General features: G+C 42.8%; 3 protein-coding genes across 5 annotated transcripts; 2 read left to right on the top strand and 1 right to left on the bottom strand.

Moving 5' to 3' along the window:
* Positions 1 to 682: 682 nt before the first annotated feature.
* On the bottom strand, positions 683 to 14,298 carry LOC124216235 (putative ferric-chelate reductase 1 homolog). 2 transcript variants are annotated; one of them, XM_046620525.2, is made up of 13 exons: positions 13,575 to 14,298; positions 11,458 to 11,569; positions 5,428 to 5,794; positions 5,036 to 5,127; positions 4,801 to 4,960; positions 3,815 to 4,012; positions 3,511 to 3,606; positions 3,262 to 3,418; positions 2,697 to 2,923; positions 2,396 to 2,636; positions 2,194 to 2,306; positions 2,005 to 2,118; positions 683 to 1,503 (listed from the first exon to the last, which is right to left on the bottom strand). In XM_046620525.2, the coding sequence occupies exons 3-13, from the start codon at positions 5,749 to 5,751 to the stop codon at positions 1,363 to 1,365; spliced, it is 1,863 nt and encodes a 620-aa protein (XP_046476481.1). In that variant the 5' UTR covers positions 5,752 to 5,794; positions 11,458 to 11,569; positions 13,575 to 14,298; the 3' UTR covers positions 683 to 1,362. The 2 variants fall into 2 exon arrangements, with proteins under 2 accessions (XP_046476481.1, XP_046476475.1); XM_046620519.2 differs by lacking the exon at positions 11,458 to 11,569 and having other exon boundaries at positions 13,575 to 14,297.
* Positions 14,299 to 15,373: 1,075 nt separating this feature from the next.
* On the top strand, positions 15,374 to 19,376 carry LOC124220417 (uncharacterized). 2 transcript variants are annotated; one of them, XM_046629277.2, is made up of 9 exons: positions 15,374 to 15,546; positions 16,877 to 17,155; positions 17,213 to 17,476; positions 17,551 to 17,720; positions 17,811 to 17,882; positions 18,037 to 18,491; positions 18,685 to 18,795; positions 18,978 to 19,162; positions 19,240 to 19,376. In XM_046629277.2, exons 1-8 carry the CDS (start codon positions 15,517 to 15,519, stop codon positions 19,160 to 19,162), a joined length of 1,566 nt encoding a protein of 521 aa, XP_046485233.1. In that variant the 5' UTR covers positions 15,374 to 15,516; the 3' UTR covers positions 19,240 to 19,376. The 2 variants fall into 2 exon arrangements, with proteins under 2 accessions (XP_046485233.1, XP_046485243.1); XM_046629287.1 differs by having other exon boundaries at positions 15,427 to 15,478.
* Positions 19,222 to 21,247, top strand: LOC124224873 (uncharacterized; the record flags this gene model as incomplete). The annotated part of the gene is made up of 1 exon (XM_046637074.2): positions 19,222 to 21,247. A coding segment is annotated over one exon (1,347 nt), but the record flags the coding sequence as incomplete, so codon positions are not given.
* Positions 21,248 to 21,648: the final 401 nt, after the last annotated feature.

Here is a 21,648-nt window from a genome sequence, read left to right as displayed (position 1 = left end):
TCAGGTGCTTACAGGGTGACGGAGTGCTTGGCTGAAATTTACGGAATTTTTCAAACTTGACTCGATACATCGTAGATTTAACGGAATTTATGAAATATTTCCACCGCGATCAGAGGGGATTGAAAGGTGTAGAAGTTTTTTACATCAAGGTTTTTATTTATGCAAATAAGTGATGAACAATTCGTCCAATTTCGGTCAAAATCTGACCGGTATTGAGCTGAAAAACGCAGCATCGATTCAGACAAGAATCAGCGAAATCCATTAATTCGTACAGTCGATGTTTATTACGTTTCGTTGAGCGTACGTGTATAATACTAGTAATATATCTATGTACGTAAAAATTTGTACGTCGATGCGATGTCATATTGCTTTTTCCTTGTTACATCGATCAGTTGTTACAACTTTTCAGCATTACGAGAAACAGTAACGGAACCAATTTTGAATATTCTGCAGCTACGATAAATTATTTTAAAATCAGTAAGAATTTTTTTTTTATCTAATGTAAACTTACACCGTGTACGCAGATGTATATAAACTTAACTAATACTATAGATAGATATGTATATTGATAATATAATATGTAAATAAATTATCTTTCGAAAACAAAACTAAATAATTGTACGCATTCAAGCACCCGCTGGTATGTAATTATTTTTAAATCATGGAAAACGAAATGTGTGTGTGTGTCTGTATACAGCTTATAAAAAATGCCATTGACATCGCGTGGTTTGTACATTTACCTAATATATGTATATGTAATTAACAATTACAAAAATCGATTAATAATAATATTCAATACCAACAACAATGCGTAATATGAAAGTCTGTCGGGTAAGGTTTTCTTACAACGTGTAACATAATTTTTTTCTTATTTTTCATTTCCTGTAATCAACCGCCTTAAAGTACACTTATGGTCAATTATCATCGTACAATGGTGGGTACAATTATTATTGCAGTCGTAAATAAGAACTCGTTAAGAACAACATTATAGTTATGTATATATGTATAAGTATCAAACACGTATATAAAATTTATAAAATTCAATTTTTGTATACGAATATTATAAATATATTTATGGAAACTGCGATAACTCCGTTGCAAAACTTCTCCAGCTTCCTTTGTACTAAGTACTGGACAATTTACAGGCCTCAAGAGCACGCTACACCGTCTATACCTTCTATCGTAACCTCATAACTTGAGCCTATCGCGATGTTGATGGAATTTTATACGAAGAAGGACTAAATGTCGAAAGAAAGGGAAAAAAAAAAGAAAGAAATTCATGCATGAGTAACTAATATTCCTTCGCGCTTTTATTGTGTATCATATGGATACGGTCAGAGCGGAACGCCGTTTTGTGGCAGATCAATACTTCGATATGGTGGTGGTCAAGGAGGCCCAAGTTTCTTCGATTGGCGCCAGGACGACTATGACGATGAGGGCGGCACAGAAGCAGGCGACGATCACGAAGTAAAGGCCGAAGATCGTCTTTCTCAGTCCGGCTTGCTGTAAGCCAGAGATCGATCGGTAATTAACGGTTAGCCAATAAATGTGAAAAGTGGAAGAAATCAGATTTCCTCAAAGTGCACTGCATGCTAATTTTACCTCGTGCTTCAATCGGTCAACTACGATCTAAGAATTAACGCTGACAGTTAAACGTCTCCGAAATTTCCTCGCGTATATTGGATCATCCCCGAAACCCGGATCATACAGATTTAATTAAAGCTTGAATTCGGTTTCAATTAAAGTGAATTAGCAAATGAAGATCGCTTATCCAGTTTAACACTTATAGGTGGATCACTATTCGCGATGCCTACTATATCATGCCGCCTGACGATCAATCGACGGCGGGTCGATCTATAACCAAGTCGCGAGGCGATGCGATTGTATCCCCGGAGTTTATTATCACCTCGGACAAAGACGCTTGTGCAAGAGGCTGGCGTCGAGCAGCTCTGGCAAAGTTGGAAGAACGTGTGGGTGTAGGAGTGATATTATCATAAAACTTACGGGCGCGTCCCGTCTGGCGTCTGGATGCGTCATCGCGCTTCTCGCGTGCATATCCTTCATTGGGAATGAATTGATACGGTGGCTGGCTTGCCGGTCGGAGGCACAGCCGACGAACTGTAAAATGACAAAGGTGAAATAAGCCGGTTAAGCACGCCTGTAAACGAACTTGAAATCGCGAGGTTCACTCACCGTTAGAATCAGGTGGGTCAGGATGTGGAAAACGACGTAGGCCACCATCACCCAGGTCACCCAATCCGGCAGCCTCGCCTTGGTCGTTGGAACCGCGAAGAATATGGCGACAACTGAAATTTAACAGAGAAGGGGGATTCGGTGAGAACCTGTCTTTTCTCTTTCAAAAAACCACTGAAAATAGGGGAGGATGTCGTCTTACTGCCGCAAATGTGGGCGGCGTTCCCGACGAACCAGTGACCCCAGTTGAAAATCGTTCTTCGCGGTGTGCCGGGGTGCGGCCTCAGTGCCGCCATGAAAGGCTGGACGAAGCACAGAATTGTCGTCGCCAGGCCGAAGGAGGCGTGCAGAGTTGCGGTGCTCCAAGCCTCGAGCTCGACGAAGATTATAACGAAGGCAGCGATGGTCAGGGACCAGGTGAGGATCATGAAGAATCTATGCCACTGTGGGAACGATCGAGTTAAAAGAATGAACAACAGATTAACTCGGAATAAGGTACGAACCGTGAACCACTGATCCTTTCCACAGAGCTGAGAATTCACCCACGTCTGCCTGTAGTATCTGGCCAAAAGGATGCCGATGGAGGCCGCGCCAACCCAGGCGGCGAGCATCAAGGCTCCGTGGACTCGAATAAGAAGGTTACTGGCCACCAAAAAACCCCCGACATCCGACAGGAGCTTCGCTTCACCGGAGGCGGCGTAGGCGACGTTGTGGTAATCGACGCCGTTGCCTGAAAACCGATCAAAGTTAACTATCCAGTCGAGAAATCCGTGACATGTGGCGTTCGGGTGATCGACGAGCGTTAATCCGGGACGTCGCGGCGTCAATTTTACCCTAATGCGTAACGATGCCCCGGAGGCCAAGTGACTAGGATATTCATCAATCTACGCTCACGTTTCGTCACATTTAAGTGATTAGTGAGCCGAGTCTGTGACTTGAGACAGTAAATTCCGACATCGTGACGTGAAAGGCACTGCAGTCTGGCCGTTGGGGGTACGTATGATGTAGTTGCAGAACGGCAATCGCCGGCTGAGACATCACGACGAGGAGAGGAAGTGGCTTACTCACGTCTCAAAGAACTTCCGGCGGCGACCAACAAGTGGAAAGGAGTGTTGACGAGGTCGAACTGTCGGCCTTCGACGATAGTTGACTTCTCTCTCCAGAATCTGCAGGTTATCGTGTCGTCGGTGACGATGCCAGAGTCGAACTGTACGAATCCGCTTGGCTGCGAGTGGAAATACAAGAGAGGAACTTGATATAATACCACAAGAAAGAGGGCTGAACTGCAGTTGAAACACACCAAGCATGAATACTAACGGTCGAATGTCTCGCGTTCGTTTTTCCAGCATTCCAAGACGTGAATAGGCCCACAGCAGTTCCGTTGTTGACGCACTCTACAACGCTGTCTTCACCCTGTGAGAACGAGACAAAATTATGATATTTCAGAGGTGAAAAATACACTATAATACCGTTTAAAACGAAGATATGGAAGACCACTTTTTATGCAAATTATACATCTTGCAGCCCCGCAATTCAGCAAGCGAGGCGTTGTATTGAAACGTGTATTCAAATCTCGCTGTATGACATGCTGCATAGAAATGTCAAACTCGAGACAATTTACCATTTTACTGTCAGCCGAAAGCCCGACCGCAACGTAGATGCTCTTGCGGGCTGTCATCTCGAAGAAGTAGCGTTCTCCACGAACTAGAACTGAGACAGCGGCCTTGCAATTCTTATCTCGAACGCAATTGTCTGGGGTTCCAAAGCAATTTTTCGTAGTTCCACAGCCATTGTAGAAGGGATCATCAGCGACTGGAGCCTGAATGTGAGTATTCGATAAAGTCAAAATGCATCGTGTGATTTTTTTCAAGCTCGATAAATACAAGGAGGCTCGGCAAACGAGAACGAAACTTACACTAAATAGCCTGAGTAGACTATACTAACTCAAAGAGGAAGAAGTGTAAGACTATTGTTGAGAAGTACTTTTTAACGCTTCAAGGATACGATGATAAAACCGAAGTTTACTGGGAAACGGAGAAACGTCTAAGGACGAAAGGTAACTTTAGTATTGTATTCCATAAAACTGATATTTCAACCCTCTGTTCTCGTCACAAAGCCGTGAAAAACGAATGGGCACTTCCTCGTATTAGACAACTTTGGCGGCTATTGTGTTAAGATGGGTAAATTGTTTGGGAGAAGGAAAATATTGACCAAATCATCGAATACGATGTAAAAACCGGGATATTGCTGCCGTGAGTTATACCTTCAGGAAGTTAGAGTAAAAAAAAACACGAGCCACTTTCTTTCACCACTGTCAGATCAGAGTTTGAGAGTCGTCGAAGAAGTACCTTGGTACTAACTTAAAAAAACAAATTTCATTCTCGTTTTATTTTCAACTCTGCAGACTATCCGACGAATCTGTTTTCAAGTTCGCACGACATTTGAGTCGAGACAAAAAGAATCCATTCTTCCGATTATCCTGAAGCTTTTCTTGTCCGCATCTTCGACTAACTGAACTTTCGGACTATAGCTTAATCACGCTCAAGTATACGGCGGACTGGAGAATGGATGGAATGAAAATGAGGAGAGACTTGTTAGACTGCTCACCCTGTCCTCGGCGAAAGGGGTGTAGATCGGGGGCGTAGTTGTCCTGGGGGAAGTGGCCGCGGTTGGGACCGTCTTGACGTCGATGGACCTTCGGAGTACACTGACCCTGGGTGACTCAACGCCGACCCAGTACGTGGAATAGTCTTGAGCGAATGTAGAGCTGGAAGAAGAGGGTTTACAATGTGCGCTGCAGTTTTCGCAAGGTGATTCGACTCGGATCGGAGAGGTGACTCACTTGAAAATAATGGTCCCGACGTAGTCTTCCGGTGCTTCCCAGTCGAACTCGAGATTTTGTTTTCTGTCCTTGTTTATGTGCGTAACTCCGTTCTGAAATCGAGGTTAAACCCGTTAGAAGTCGCCTGATCATGCCTCGAGTTTCACTCAAGGCTGACAATGAGTGACTGGTCACTTTCAAGTTTAATGGACACGGGCAGTGAGGTATGGATGTCTTTCTACTCTGCGGTTCTACCTTGGCTCATTCCTGTTACAACAACCTCTGTCCATTCCAAGCTAAACAAGCAGTTCGCACCAAGCCAATCGAACATTCATCCACTCGGTGAGTAGTTCGGGTCATATGTAATCGAATTTCAGTTAGCCAAACTTTTATCGTAAATGACTTCCGGTTACCTTGAGTCCCTCGGTACACTCGACGACCCTGGCGCCGTCGGGCAGGCTGACAAACTCGCCGACGAACTCGCCGGTGTCAACGTCTCTGGCTACCATTATGAAGCCTTCATAGGCCAAACCCTGCGGGCTCCCCAAAATCAGTCTTACTCTGCCTTGTCCGGCTGCTGGCAAAACCTGATACGGTGGAGGCGAATTTTGCACCGAACCATACTGATGAATAGGCGTCAAGTTCTCACAAGCCTTCGGCGGTGCTCCACTCGACAGACTCTGACTTCTTCCGTAAAACAGTCCCACAACCAGCATCAGACGTATGAAATTAGCCATCGTTCCGAATTCGTATCGGGTAGATGCTTTCTTGATATTGGACCTAAGAAACGAGGTTTTCCAAGTTAGGTATAACAATATTCCGACCTGAAGTTAGCCTAGGCTGCTGTCATTCAAACACTCCGCCCTTGAAGGTCTTGAATTTCACCCCGAAAGGCGATAGTGTGTGTGAAATAAACGAACGGCGTGAGGAATTATTCGATCCGAGGGTTGATTTTTGCTTGCTAATTTTTCACCCGCTAGTTGTTTTCCCCTCGAGTCACCGGCCACGCGGATCAGAGAAAATAACGGCAAAAATTCCTTCAGGAACTACGGCACGCGGTCCTTGTGATCTTCCTGGCGGGGGTGCGAGAGACGTTCACGCTAACCAGAGCAAACATTACGACGCCCGTGATGCCGCGTTGTTATATATCCGCACAGTTTACTCCATAATTGAGCGCATAAATATGCCAATATTATATGCGCAAGTGACGTCCGCTCAATTTACCGCCTGAACGCGGAAAGCTTCGCCGAATTTCTCACAGGAGAATGGGGAAGTTTGTTCCATCAATTCGGACAACTGTTGTATCCAATCAGCTGTAACGAGTGAAGGAGCGGGGGGGAGTGCAATGCAGGTATTCACAATCACCTCAAGCGAGGTGCAAAAATTTCTGCTTCTTTTTCTTTAAAGATTTATCAGGACAGCTATCCGACAAGATTAATATCATTGAAACGCCTTCACCACCGTTTCAGTCATTATCGTCCATACTTCGGAGTCCAGTGGACTGCAATCGGAGTCGTATCGACCACAGTATGTAATTCCTTTTCGCTTGCTATATAAAGATAGTGGGGAACGCGTTTTTTCCCGAGAATTATTACAGTCACCGAGGTGTATAATATCACAAGGTCGCCATTCATGGTGCACGTATTTCGAGCCTGTTCCGCTAGTCATGAACGGCACGATTGGTCGCGAACAAATATGTGCGTACACATTTTTCTACACAGGTAGTTGTACGCAAAAAGAGCTGCAGGGGAATAATATACGTGGCCCAGCCGATAATTGCGCACCTCGAGTTTAATTCGCTGGCTGCGGTTGTTTGACGAGTAGATATACATATAATCGAAACTATTCTTTCGCCGTGACTTATATTTCAGACGATGTGCAGGAATTGAAGGAATTGCTGAATATAGTCACCTATGTAATTGGATAGAATTCTTGCCGACTCTGCGAACTATCGCGGTATAATAAAGTGCTTGCGTTTTCTGAATTGTTATGCCCCCTCATCTTTACCTCGCTGGTGACAATTATTATAACTCACGCAACGAGACAGACCCTCACCGTGTGCGATAAGTTCTGACTGGATTTTTATGCTAAGCGGTAAAAGACTTTCTGGGTCACTCGGTGGTCGTTACGAAATATGAATTCGCTCATTTGGATTCCGATGGTTAATACTAAATATTCGCAATTTATTATACGTCCACACTCCACACAGTGTTACATTGCACTGGTCAACAATATTTTGTAACACGGAAGGTGCTTACTCATTTTGAAATACGTTTTTACCATCATTATAAATCCATATTCATTTTGATACGATCAGGTTTAGTTATTTGTGGTACAGCTACTACCAGTAAAATTGAATTTTTCGCGTTTTGACTTACCATTTTTGACTCAGGGTGTTTTGTCACTTAGAATAAATACAAGTTAGTCAGTTAAAATAAGTTAAAAAAAACCCTGAAACAAAAAAGGAAAGTCAATACGACGAAAATTCAAATTTACTCGTAGTAGCTGTAACACAAAAAGTAGACCTGATCGAGTCAAAATAAATATGGTTTTATAATGAGGATAGATAGGTATTTGACAAATTATTAAGCACCTTTATTGTTACAAAATTTTGGTAATAAGTATACTGTAACACTATATATAACCTAATTTTTGTTCATAAATACTCAATTTTTAGGAAGAAGTAAAAAAAATCCTATTACAATAAAACTATTCGTATCTAAAATATTTTAATATCAATTCAATTATACTAAACCTTGCTCCCAACACAATCGGTTAAAAGTTTTCACGTAAAACACAAAAAGGTGAATTTCCGTTGACCAGTGTTATAGTCTGCCATTTGACTTCGCTCTAATAACTCTGTTACAAAACGGTAATACCGAATTAAAATGACGCTGTCCAGAACACAGATAAATACTTTTTTAGCACCGTGTATCTGACCGACTGACTAATGCGGGTTTTTCACTTGACGCTGAACGCCGATCTGTTCGTATGGAAACACGTAAAACAACTCTTCGTTCAAAGTTTAAAAATTTTTTCCTGCGAAGGAAGCATATAATAAACAACCAAAATCTTAAGCCGATTTCCTGAGAGATAGTCGTTTTTTGACATCTTACATCATCTTGCATCAAACATTCAAAGTGGAACATTGGTGGGAAAAGTGGTTCTTTCCACAACCACATCATAATACACGCGGGCCAAAACTCTGACGTATAATTAATTTGCATACATATCGTTAGATGTTTTTTTATTTATCATCACTGTGCTGCTTTCGAGGCCCGATGAATCGCACGCAAAGACCCGTATCAGTTATCACGCACATTAATCTCCGCTTGTATACGTATACCAGAATATTGTAATGTAAGATCAGCATATCGCTGCAGTTTCTCACGCGATCTGAACCGACGCGTGCGCGTGACAACGGTAATCTTTCCATCTGAAAATCGAGGTCACTCCCATTAATCGGAATGGTGAAAAGATCTTTAGTAGACTTTTGATCGGCGTGATAATCACCGGAGTTCTTTTTGCGATGGAGGTTTAAATCGTTAAACTGCTAGGAGAGCTCTTTTTATATTCACGTTGCTATAAATTTCAAGATACTGAGACATCTGCAAGATGATTAGGCAATAGGCCGCGGGTCAGCATCGTTCCCATAAATAATTACGAAGGCGTGCAGTCCACAAGAGAATTCGATTGCGGTGAAAGTCAGTTTCAACACGAGCTGCCATATCACGTGATGCTTTCTATGAGTGTTGAGCTGATGCACCGTATTCCTATCCGATTGTGAGTTGTCCTACGGATAATTTAGTCGCAGTCATCTGTTTGTGGCTTCCGTTAAGCTGAAAGCGTCCCAGTGAATTTTCCGAGGATTTTTTAATTGCATCCGGGCTATTTACTTGTTGCGGAACTTGTTGCAGATTCGGTACATGTACTATCGCGATTGTCTCCTAAACGAGAATTCTTCCCAACTGGAATGAAAACTAACTTTGGGGAAAAAACAAAGAAATTGAAAATTGCCAATTTCTATATGTTGCGGAGGTTTCCTGGCCAAGAAAAAGCCCGGCAAATCTAACGCAATATCGAAGCCGAACGAAATTCATATTTCTCAGCTACAACTTTTCACCTTCACCGACTAAATGAAGGGGAATTTACGGTTTCGTCAAGTGCAATTTTATTGCTTCTCGTTTCAGTGACATGGAATGTGTGGTGAAAATGAAGTGAAAACGCGGCGAAAAACGGACGTGGGGCTGAGATGAACTTATGTTGCACGCTAAACCCAGAGCGAGTTAATAATTTTAAAGCCGATAACTCTCGCGTTTGGGTCATTGTGATAATCTTTTATTGGACATCGTTGCGACCGCATTATGGTCGGTTCCCTTTCCCAGCTGCAGCGAGCACTTTACACGTGACGTGAATAAAATCGATTCTCGCTATTGAAAGAAAATAAATCCGATAATAATGGAAAAATAAGAGCTGCCGATCCGGCAACTGGAAGATAATTAATAATTCGTTAAATTAAAAACCCGCGTTCATTGAAGATAATAAAATCTAAATACCAATTTTTTCTCGACATCAATGTCAAAGCCACTGTAATGCAACTGGCGATATTCTCATTCTGTTTCAACCGTAGATGTTTTTTCATTCCCCAGATAAAACAGCTATTGTTCAAATTCGAATGTTGTTATCGTCAGGTTGTCGTTATTCCTTCTTCCATCTTTAAAAGCACAGTAAAGAAGCTGGGTTATCATCACAACAATGGTTCTAATTTTCGTACAGTCCACTAGAAATTATTATAGAACAGTTTTTAGCCAGCATGAAGGACAAAAACAGCAAGCATAATCTCAATTTCAATCGAACACCTGAAAATATACCCATTTGTATAATATCGCTGAGAACGTTGTGACGTGATCTCGGATGGCTCGTTATTTTTCTTTTATTTTACAATGCGAACGTGACTCGATAATACCGCAAATAGTAATAATTATGAGCAGAGCAAAAATCGATTGCAGCAAAAAGTAGAAGTTGGTAGGTATACACAAAAGGTAGAGACAGGCGGATTGGAAACAACGCTCTGGGAGTGCGGTTGAATAAACGTGAAGTCAATTCACGCGGATGCAGTCGTCTGATTTCCGGCGATTACCAGAAACCTCATCACACGATAGCTACCTAATTACTCAAAATATTACAAAATCGACGTACTGTACGTGCAGTTCCACCAATACGACAGATAAAAAGCTACGTGCTGTCAGCCATTGTCCCTAGTCGAAGGAGGCCAAGGCTCGGCACACGGTAATTCTCTTTTTTTTCCCTGCTCTTAGGCAGTTAATCAGTGCTCAAGCAATGATACAATGCATGGAATTTCCCTGCAATCTGCACGTACCAAGGCATGTTGAGTTAATGATGTACTGGCTATACATTCTTTACCAAAAATGAGTCGTCGACAATATTGAATACTTTATGATGAAATAAAACGCGGAAAAAAATCAAGTACAAAAATGACCAGTCCATCCTTGAATGGTGTAGTATTCGGGAATTGTCACCATCCTCTGACTATGAACATTAGCCATGACTCGAATAGATAACGGTTAGTATCTTCTTCCGACTACGTTGAGCGACATTGAACTTGGCTTTTGCTCCAACGATTTGCATTTGGATTTTTTGCAAAGGATAATAGACGTCAGAAACTTCAAAAAAGATGTTGGTAAAGTACGTCGTAAAATCGACTGGGCGACATCACATTGCAATCATACACGTTGAATTAAATAAGAATAGATTGATACTTGTAAATCGCATCAATACTCTTCTTGTTAAAGTACAGTACTGAGACGAAAGGATACGTCGATATCTTATTTCGATTCAGAGTTACGATTAATTTTAAGCGAAGAATGAATGTGATATTCAATTTATTTTTTGGAATTTTATAACGCGAACGTGAATTCAGATGAAAATTTAAAAATTGACAAAACATTTTTCATCAGTAACAAAATTTGAGATTCAGCGACACGGTTATTTGATACGAAATGAGTCATACATAGATATCAGTTTTGTACGAACTTAATATAATCATAGGAATTTATAGGGTTACTTTGAAATCACCAGACGTGATGGAAAAGCAGAAAAATTTGTTTTGAGGCACACTTCAGAGTATTGAAAAATAAAGCGTCGGACAGTAATTTTGACAAAAATGGGAACATTCGTATGTCCGGGAAATTTGAGAACGAATTCGACGAATGAATGCGACCTCAATTCTATGAAACGTGATAAAAATTGTATACAGATAACATTTGACACCGAACAAATATTCGTCATTTAGACATACATAACAACGTACTTTACTATAAACAGGAAATAGCGTTGCACAAAATAACCTTTGGCAAGTTTCTCGTGACACTGTATGACTGGTTGAGTGAAATTGTCGGAATATCGTTTGAATACTCATTGACCTTTTGATGCAATCCGATTATGTTCGTCAATGACGAATACGAGGAAATTCCATTGTCCATAGCCTCAAGGACTGCATTCGAGTATTGGGATTGTCACTTTGCAATGCGTCATCTGATGGAAAAAAATCAAACTAATGCAACCAGGCTGACAGCTGACCATTGACAGTATTTTTTCGCGTGTGAATGATAGAACAGATCTATTTTGCTTACGTTTCATTAATTTATGCGACACGACCAATTTGAAACCCCAAGAACTACGCTTTGCCTCCATTCGAATTAACAACTTAGGTTATGTGGTGATAAAACGGCGCCGATAACCAGACTCTGACGTCATGAGGAAATTTTCGAACAACGTGCCTGGCGTATTCGGGTTTGGAAGCAGCGCCTAACAATTCGACCGATCGAGCTCGAAGTGGCTAAATATATGATGAGGCTTAGTTTTAGCGTTCTCGAAAGCGGGTACTTGGATCATACATAATTTCGCGTCAATGTTACTTCGGAGCTCAAGGTGGTTGCCATAGTTACATCGTATCGCGGCTGTCAATGCGGATTTGACTCGTGAGAAACATTCTCCTAAGGAATGACGCTGTCTATAATTCTCCTCGAGACTGGCCGCTGTACTCGAAGAATGAAAAAAATTCAAACCATCGACTTTTTCTCGTACCTATACCGAGTTGGCGGCAGCGAGCGGAAGACTCAAATCCTTTTCTGGCACGCTCGACCGTTTCTACTACGCGCTATTCATTCGCTCGCGGTATGTGGAGGCTCCAGGTGCGGGCTACGCCGGTGTCAGGGAACAGCAGGTTGTAGTAGTTCCAGGCTCAATCAATACACGTATAATTCGAAAGTGGAGAAAGGTTCGCGCTCCAGTGCTTGGTACGAAAACGGTGCCGATATGCGGCACTTGAAACGCGTGCCTCTTTCAGAAAATGGGCAATAAGAACGTCGAAGAGTAAGTGAGCAGTGAGCAAATAAGCTTCCCGAAGCTAATATTGGCATGCGTCGTGAGGCATGGACGAGAGAACAACACAAAAACAAAGGAAAACGAAAACGTCTGCCTTGACGACAGGAATTATTGAGAATCTACTTATGAGGCTGAATTTAGTAACGTTATTGTGATGATTCGTGTTTCGAAAAACCCGTTATTTCGTAATTTTAGGAATCTCTGAAATGCAGTAAGCTATTACAGTAATAAGGCAAAAGTAATGTATATTTTCAAACCTCACCCACTTCAAAGTCACTGTAAAATTGCAAAATAGTGATTTTTTACCCCAATGTTTCGTGATGTAAACATTACTAACTTCAGCTTCGTACTTATTTCAAGTTTACACCGATTGTGAGAAACGGTACAGTTACATTAGCAGTAACGTACTCGCTTTTATGTAGACTTGTTTTTATTTTAAGCCGGTACTAATTGCAGTAAGTATAAACATAGCTGGTATACGTACGGCTGTGTATATTATAAGCGCAGCCGTTACTAATCGTAAGTGAATATTATTGTTGTCAGACGCAAGGCGACATATGTCCTATGACTCATACGTATTTTCATGAATTCGATTTAAATACTCGCTACCGCGACGTCTCGGTTTTTGTTTTATTTTTGGAGCCAAATTTGTCGCAATAGCCGACATTAACAACGAATATTGAACGAACGTCACCGCAGATCGGGGATTTATACCAGATCGACAATAGCGAATACGTGTGCAGCGTTTAAATACGAAGACAGGTACTTGCACTTGTCAAACGGAGATGTAGGTAAAATATTTAAACCGCTGACATGACGAACAATTTTGCGCATTATTCGGTCAAGGGTTCAGGTTTTTGGCCGCATTTACTTCCATGTCTCTTTCGTATCCTTCTTTTTTTCACCAGAATACGCTTACTTCATAATTCATGACTCAATTCCTGCCGATGGAACTTGGAGTTACTAGACTGTATTTATAAAATCATAGTTCATGCTTCGCGTACAAATCATGGTATCAAACTCCCCGCGTGATCGGGGTGAAAATTTTTTCTCACGCTACTTTGCATCTTAGAAATTCTGTCTACACAGAATATAATGAGGATTTGAATATTTTTTCACAATTCTGTAAAGGGTAACAGTGATGATAACTTACCGGTGATATTCACAGTTTGACTTTTGTCTTTCGCCCGAATTTTACACGCACTATACACCCGGAGACCTTGGCGAGAAAGTTAGAGATCCAGAGTGTTGTTTTTAAATGAACACTTTTACAAATCCTTGACTTGACTTGTTATGTCGTTTAAAATTCCTTTCAGTTTTCAGCGCACTTCGCGGCTTCGTGTTACCGCGAGTTTAGTGAAATACGTATAAATTCACAAGCTGCAGAGTGAAGAAGAATGAATCGGGTGTTGAAAACTTTTTCGAACGCCTAACAATTCATCTTCAGGTGAAAGAAGTTATTTCTTCTGAGAAATTTCGACGACGACCGATATATTTGAGCGCACTGCGCAGCGACGCTCCGTTTCAAGAACAGTTTAACAAATAACGATCCAGAGTTTGAGGAAGAAAAGTTTAACCGAACGCTTATTAATCCATCGTATGACGACGCCTTCGATAATTCGACCCAACCGCGTTCAAGTTAATTTCAACACTTGTTGATTCATTCATTCACGGCGCGTATATTTCCAACCAGGACAACGTGAACCACACCTCGATGAGGACTGCATGGGACGCGGGCCGAGTTGAAAGGCCCTCGCTCGCGTCTCAGGCCCGTACCAAGTGCCCCGAGTCTGCGGGGCTCGAAATCCCCGAACCCGAGGCTTCAATTTCCGAGAATTCGTACGGGAAGAGAGCCCGTCGACTATGGAACCGACCACTTTCTCTTCAACGCTCGGGTCTGTTCCTGAAACAAAACCGCAGAGTGATTAATTTCCCGGGCGCCCAGCACCGCCCTCTTCGTCCCTGGAGTCACGGCTCTTGGAGAGAGGGAGCCGACGGTACGCGGTGCGGCCTCCAACCGCTGGTACCGTTCGCCGTCCTCTTTCTACCTTCCTCTTCCCTCCTTCCACCTGGTAATTCCTACTCTCGACTAGGTCTTTCCACTCCTTCCAGGCGCAGCTTGTGTTCGGTATAAACAAGCCGTCATGACCTGGCTGAAAGATATTTCTGGTGGGCTGGTTGTGTGGGGCCCGCTTCGAGGCACACGCAGATGGTTTTTCCCTAGAAATCACAGCCGAGCTCTTCAAGGTACCGTTTGAACACGTGCCGCCAAAATTACTAACTGAGTCGCAGCCATAGCAGGCGCGTCGTGTCTCCGTTGTATCTACAGCAGCCAGGTGCTATCGATCCCTGGAATTGTCCCCCTGTCGATAATAGAGAACTCTGGCTTCAAATCTAGAACTTTGAACTCTTGTCCTCGGACCAGCTGAACCAGTAATTCCTGCGGATTAAGGAGAACTATACTTGATTTCGACGTAGAAGACAGAAATCGAAATGACACCAAAAAAAAAAAACAAATGACAGCCGTATTCTAAATGCAATTCTGAACAAAAACACGTCAACGCATTTCTTTTTTTTTGCTTAAAACGAAAATGTTTTAGCACACTTTTGTTCCGAATTGCCCGTTGAATACGGCTGGTATGCTCTTTTTGCAATGCAATGCGTAGCCTCTGATGCTAGCCAAAATAGAAGACATGTAACACAGTCGGTAAGGACTAACCACATCATCTCCCTTAACAGAAACTTCGCGACTGAGTCATGCATGGATATTTCGATGCTAATCCTTATGATACCGACAATCGCTACTGGACCAAGTGCTCACTTAACTGTGAGGTCGGCAATGCTGAATTTAACTAACAGCTGTCGATGCTTATGGTATCGCAGTAGGTGGAGCGCTTACGACAGCGCAGGCGTTCCAAATTCAAAGCTGGCTTATCGTGAGCATGCGGCAATTTCTTTCGAATATACAACACTGTATCAAGTTGACACTCGACTCTGGAACACAGACAGCGATATCTTCTACTCGTTACTCTTCAAGGAGTAGCTAGATAATTTGCGGTGAGGTTTGATCAACGGGTGTATATAAATTCAGTGGAATGTCGGTTTTCTCGTGTTGCATACGCCGGGTGAGTCGATATTTTGAAATTAATATGTTCAAACCCGATAGAATTTCTTCGTTTTCAATTATTATTTATTATTGTCAGTAATTGATTTAATTTTCGGATACCTTTCAATACTTTCGGTACAAAGTAATCGAGAAAACAACGATGACGACAGCGAGTAAGGCTACCAACCGTGATCACCATTATGTATTGAAAAAAAAAACAATTACTCATACAGCTGACCACACCGTGTTCACCGAAGAAATATCATGCGCTGCTTCATAATGTGGGCGCAGTTACGAAGTTCTTGTAATTTATTGCGTCAAAGTATTTTCCTTATTTTGCGCCTGGAAACCAGTCAGCTTGCGGTCATATCAAACGGAAACTTTTCAACTTATTATCAACAATCGTGATATAAGGTGAAAACGGTTTTTAAATAAAGCGATAGAATAAATGCCTGCTGTGATTTATTCAACCAACTTCGAAAGCTACGGAACGCGGTTTTTGAAAGAGTAGTCCCAGGCACTCCGTAATTCTTTGGATTATAGGCCTCTGCTGACTCAAATACGATAAACCAAGACGACAGAGCTTGTAGGCGATAGATAGCAATATCTGAGGTTTCAAGGCTTTTAACTGTTCAGGTGAAATTACCCCTTTTATTCCACGAATAGCAAACTCAATGTAAGTTACAAACAACAGATCGCACTACTTACCTGGAATGATACATTATCCTCAGAATAATTATGAGAAAAGAATGTAGAGAAAAATTTTACCCCACGCGTAACTGTATGGACATCAGTTTTCTGAACTTGGGTCAATTTGATCAAGATCCGAAAGTCAAGGTTAACAGTGCTATTCCACTTTGTTAGCAGCATGGTTTTATCACATAATATGTGCATTTTGCCAATGTTGGGAATTCGTTCACTTGTAGCATATGTCTAACCGATGGCGTTGTTGCAATTTTCAACTGACCCTACTTTTTCGTATTAAATAAAAAGGAAAAATGCATCGTGGCCTATTTCTGCACGTGACCTACTCCTAACGGCACCCCTGCCTACGATGTGGCAAAATGGGTGAACAGCATGTACCTAATCGACCGGGACCGTCAGAGCGAACGGATAAATTTTCCGCTATTTAGGAAATTTCATGCCCTGCACGAGCGTCAAAGGAGCGAGAACCGTGCCCTTGCTCTATAATCAGCATCTCTATTAATAGATATTACGTTTGCGATCGCGATCACGTCAGTGAATGTAATACCATGAAGTAAAGAGATCAGCAGTTCCACGACAGCGTATGCCTTCGATCTCCATTGACCTTGCATCACTTTTCCCGAATAATTTTTAACGTCCCGTAGTCAAACCGGGGCGGAAGTGATTCTAGCCAGATGCAGGAATCTGCCTCGCTCGAAGCACCGGAAATCTCCTGGGAGAATACCCTCGGGACTCCGAACGGTGTTCCCATCGACGAGGATACCAAGAAGATCCTCAAACCATGCATGGACTTGCCACCACCCTCGCCGATCTCCTTGGACGAGCTGATCACTAGGAGTGATAATTTTCCAATCACGATCCCGGTTAACACCGTGCGCACCCGAGCCCTGAAGGAAAGGGGCATCAGCCCCGACACACTCGAGGTTTGCACTCTTTGAAATCACCCTGAGATAATGAATTAATCCTTTTTCTGAACCTAGATGAACGCCAACTCGACGTATCCTCTGATCCACGAGGCCATGATTCCGTTGATAGCCAACTGGCTAAAGTACAAACGAACCCACGGAAGTGTATTGGAGAAGCCGATGTACCAAGAAATGGGCTTAATTCAGTTGGTCCAGCGTCTTCTGGAACAGAGAGCCGTCGTCTTCGTTGGTCCTCGCGACAAGTACCTGCTTATGGATAAAAACACCGGATCTGAAGGCTGGGAATACGTCGGTACGGAGCAGGAAAAAGAACCCTTGGTAAGCGGTGCTGTACTTACCTCACCGTTTCACACTGCTAGCGTTACGGTTAAGCTATGATTCTCCATTACCAGGTGCTGACAAAGTGTCTCTCCTACGACGAAATCAAATTGTCTGCAATGATGATGATGTCATCGCACACTGAATTCATCAATGACGGGTCAAGGGATAACAAAGGCATCGTTTCTAGTGACCCTGACTCGGTTCAGCCACGAGGCGTAATCATCGGAGTTGTTGGATCGAGGTAAGAAAGCGCTATGTGAACACGAAGCTCCTGATTCTTCATGTCTGAAGTAGACTCACCAGGTGTCAACGTGTAACGATCGCTTCTTAGGTTCCAGCGGGTAGGAGTTATGGAGTATCAAGATATTGTGGTGACACCGCTACAGAACAATATGGACAATGGGTAAGCTTAAGAAATTCGCATGTAGTAGGAAGACAAACCGACACAAGCTCTCTATCGAATTGTTATCAAATCTCTTTTTCTGGGCTGATTTTGAGTGAGAATTACAAGAACAAAAGATATCCTGCAATCTTATGATAAATCAACCAATCTTTAGATATGGCCCGGCTACCGATGGAACGACGGAAGAGAGACGAGGTCTTCGCGTCGCTTGGGCTAGATTTTACGGTGAAGAATACTTGCCGCTTTACGAGGAAGCGGTCAAACGGTTGAAGTCGAAGGAGAACAAGCGGTACGTTGTCGTCCCGATATCACGACAGTATATTTTCGACGTTGAGAACTACATGAAGAGGACGCTTCTCTCCGTTGAAATGATTTTGCTGGAAGCAAACTCGAGGGCGGAGAAACAGAATACAACGGCCTTCTTGCACGTCGTTGGTTTCGGCCTTGGCGTATGGAGAACTCTTCAGGATCAAGAAATATACTTTTTAAAAACATTCGAGATTGCGATAGGCAAGATGAAGAAGAAGCTCAAGTTCGTTTCTGATATAATGTTTGCCTACTTCAGACAACAGAAGTGCGGTGGTGCCGGAAACGGGGATTATTTAGGAGGTTGGTATTCTATATAATTACATATGATGTATATAATCTACATTAAAAGCTTCAATCCTTCATTCGTCATTAATTTTAAAAACTATATTTTCACGATTACTCCACTGCGACTCTTCTATTTTCACCAAAATGATGGATAGTAGATGCGATTTGCGATGCATGATTAGTGCATCAAATGGTGCCATCATTTCAGATATCAAGATTCACTTCGCTCTGAGAGAACCTCACAGCCGATTATTCCGAGCTACTGATGCGAACAAACTTCTAGTGGTCACTTATGCTTGGGATGGAAACTCTTTGCCAGGTAAAAGTAGCTTAGATACCACACCAAAGTCGATACAGTCGAGGTATCCGTTTATATCTACTTCTATTTCATTCCGTCGACTTGTAACTAGTCCATGATAAAGAATAAAAGATATACCTAATGTGATGGGTTATGACATACGATTTATTGCTTTGTTATAATACACAATACTCTAAACACAGGTAATGAATTTTGGTTCGGGTCTTTGGCAACGAGTGGCGATCCAGCCGCTGCTTGCAGCAGCCAAATAGCAGAGCTCCACAATGCTCGGGTAAATACTCACGCCGCAGCAACAAGTCTCCACATTGCATCGCCGGAACACGGTATCCTTCACATAGCCGACTACGCGAGACTCCATCTTGCTTAGGTAGATAAAACAGTCTATTTTTAGCATACATATATTCATTCGGTATCTATAAATTAGTTTATCCCTTGAACCCGCAGGACAGGATCGGTGGCCCATCATTGGCCATCAGTGAGCAACAAGAGCCCAGATCACCGCGTGCCCAAAGAAGCTACAGCGCGGAAATTGATTTTCTGCAAAAGTCGCACGCAGTGAGGCGTACCGAGGATCGTCGGCACACAGATTTCGGAGAGGTTAGGCGCTGGATGCCATCCTCAAAGCAGGTCTCAAAGACAAAGAGGCTTCCCTTCCCGACCCAAGACTCGATAGAAGAAGAAGGCGCAATTCAAGCGGATAACGCGACACGGAAGAACGATCAAAGTGAGCTCACGGACCAGGAAGAAAGATCGCATGATAACCAAATTAGCCCAAGAACTAAGATGTCCGAAGATTTCAACGCTGAAGAGCACGAGGCTATGGTGCCGATTAAAAACGGGAAGAGTCACGCCACCAGAAGCCATAGCACTGGGGCGACCTGTTCCAGAAGCAGAGATCACCCGAGCTTTGGCTCGTCCCCTTCCAGACCATTCAGGGAACGCAGATACACCGATACCACCTTGGATCCACCGGGGTGGGATCCTCCGGCGATGAACATCGTTCGTGACGATGTCTTTTACTCGGAAGATACGAAATCTTCCTCCTTGGGGTCGACGCCGACTGGCACAGTACGTCGGAGCATCGCGGAGCACCGAGACTACAAAAGAAGTCCGTCTTCCGAGGTAGCGAGATGTACCACCGGAGTAAATCAGCGAATTCGTGATCTCTACGACTTCAAGGTCGAGACCGAGTGGCCCAGGAAGGTGAGAAATCCGCCCCGAAGGAACATTTGGATCAGCAAGAGCGGAAGCGAAGAAGAGGAGCACCGCGAATCGTCGGAATCCAAAGAACGGGACGCAGACGTATTACAGAAGAGGGACTTTGAGGATCTGGACGAACATGAGCGCGAGGAACGGCTGAGAATATTCCACGAAAAGCTGAGGTTCAGTGAAGATCTTGGACAGCCCAATGACCAGCGGGAGAGAAGGATTCACTCTGATGACTTCGGCAACGAGCGAGCATGCAGACAAATTTGGAGCGCTAAGCGAACTTCTGGGGGCTCGAGAGAGTCCTGGATCAGCTACACCGAGATCAGCCAAGCTAGGCAGGAGTCCCGAATGAGCGACGCGAGCTATGTAAGCATCGAGGTATTCGAGAGGAGCGTCGGGGCCCCGACAAGAAGAGCCTTCAGTCAAGGCGATGAGCCGACTCCTTCTTCGTCAACGCCGCCAACACCGCCGTCGACTCCAATGTCGAAAGACTCAGCGGGAAAACGAAATATCCACAAAAAACCCGAAAGACAGGGTTCCAAGTTCAAGATTTATCTGGTATAGGGAAGAGTCAGATGTTTTGGAAAGTCTTTAACCAATTGCCGGAGCGCTACCGATTATAAGTTGCAATTGGAGTTACCTGTACAGCATAAGATGTAAACGCTCGATTCCACAGATATACATACACTGCATTTCATATCAGGCAAATCGATAAAGCTGATAACAACCTCGACAACACGCATCTTCGCTATCAGATCCGCTCACCCACCCTAACAGTGTGTATAATATAAATCTTACTAGACGTATTCGCAATGGTTCACAGACCTAGAATTGGAATTGCATAATTAGGATACCGTATTTTTATTGATAATGTAACGCAGCAATGGGAACAAATAATTTATTCGTGTATATCTATACTTACGTTAATGACTTAAACTTCATATATTTTCTGTTGAGTATATCCTACATCTACAAATTTCGTAATTACTATCTGAAAGTTTGAGAAGAAAAGATGTTTTGTGTACTGACGAAAATTCGGTGACCCTTTCGATCGACAAACATACATTGTAGGAATTAAGAAGAGCTCTATGACCGTAACTTTATAGTTGTTCAAAAGTTATACCCCTGCAATATTTTAGAATTAATTAAGTGAATTGACGAACACTGTATCTTCACATCGCATGTCAATAATCGAATCATAATGTTGAAACTTTGTATAAAACTATACATAATTATATATTAAGAAAGGATCAAAAACGTTAGCGTTTCTCTTCATCATCTTGTTTTTCCTGCACTCGACGATGTACCTGATAGTTTTATCATCATAGAACCACTATTTTTACTCATACCGTAATAGACTTCATGCGAAAAAATTATTCAATCTGATACCACTGCTCTTTCATTTGATCAATATCTTACAATTCATGACTTGCATCGAGTGAAGTCAGACTATCTCTACGGTATCTCCTTGACTGATATCCTGCAACCTCTCCCAGTCCAGTGCAGGCATTGCGAACCAATCCACAAATAGTGTTGCATTATCCATTTAACAAAAAATTGGGAAAAATTACTCGAGTATTTCGAAGAATCTTCTGTTTCTATTGAGGTTTTGTCACTGACCCTTTCAGTCACAGAAGCCACTAT

Source organism: Neodiprion pinetum, chromosome 1 (genome assembly GCF_021155775.2).
Source record: "Neodiprion pinetum isolate iyNeoPine1 chromosome 1, iyNeoPine1.2, whole genome shotgun sequence".
NCBI lineage: Eukaryota > Metazoa > Arthropoda > Insecta > Hymenoptera > Diprionidae > Neodiprion > Neodiprion pinetum.
This window is presented reverse-complemented; position numbering and strand designations above follow the sequence as displayed.

Coding starts and splice junctions, on each gene's coding strand:
- LOC124216235 (XM_046620525.2), bottom strand. CDS start 5,751: ATGGCTAATTTCATACGTCTGATGCTGGTTGTGGGACTGTTTTACGGA. Junction 4,013..4,800: donor CCCCTTTCGCCGAGGACAGG/GTGAGCAGTCTA, acceptor ACTCACATTCAG/GCTCCAGTCGCTGATGATCC. Junction 2,924..3,261: donor CGCCGGAAGTTCTTTGAGAC/GTGAGTAAGCCA, acceptor ATCGGTTTTCAG/GCAACGGCGTCGATTACCAC.
- LOC124220417 (XM_046629277.2), top strand. CDS start 15,517: ATGTCGGTTTTCTCGTGTTGCATACGCCGG. Junction 17,156..17,212: donor TCAGCCCCGACACACTCGAG/GTTTGCACTCTT, acceptor TTCTGAACCTAG/ATGAACGCCAACTCGACGTA. Junction 17,477..17,550: donor AGCAGGAAAAAGAACCCTTG/GTAAGCGGTGCT, acceptor CTCCATTACCAG/GTGCTGACAAAGTGTCTCTC.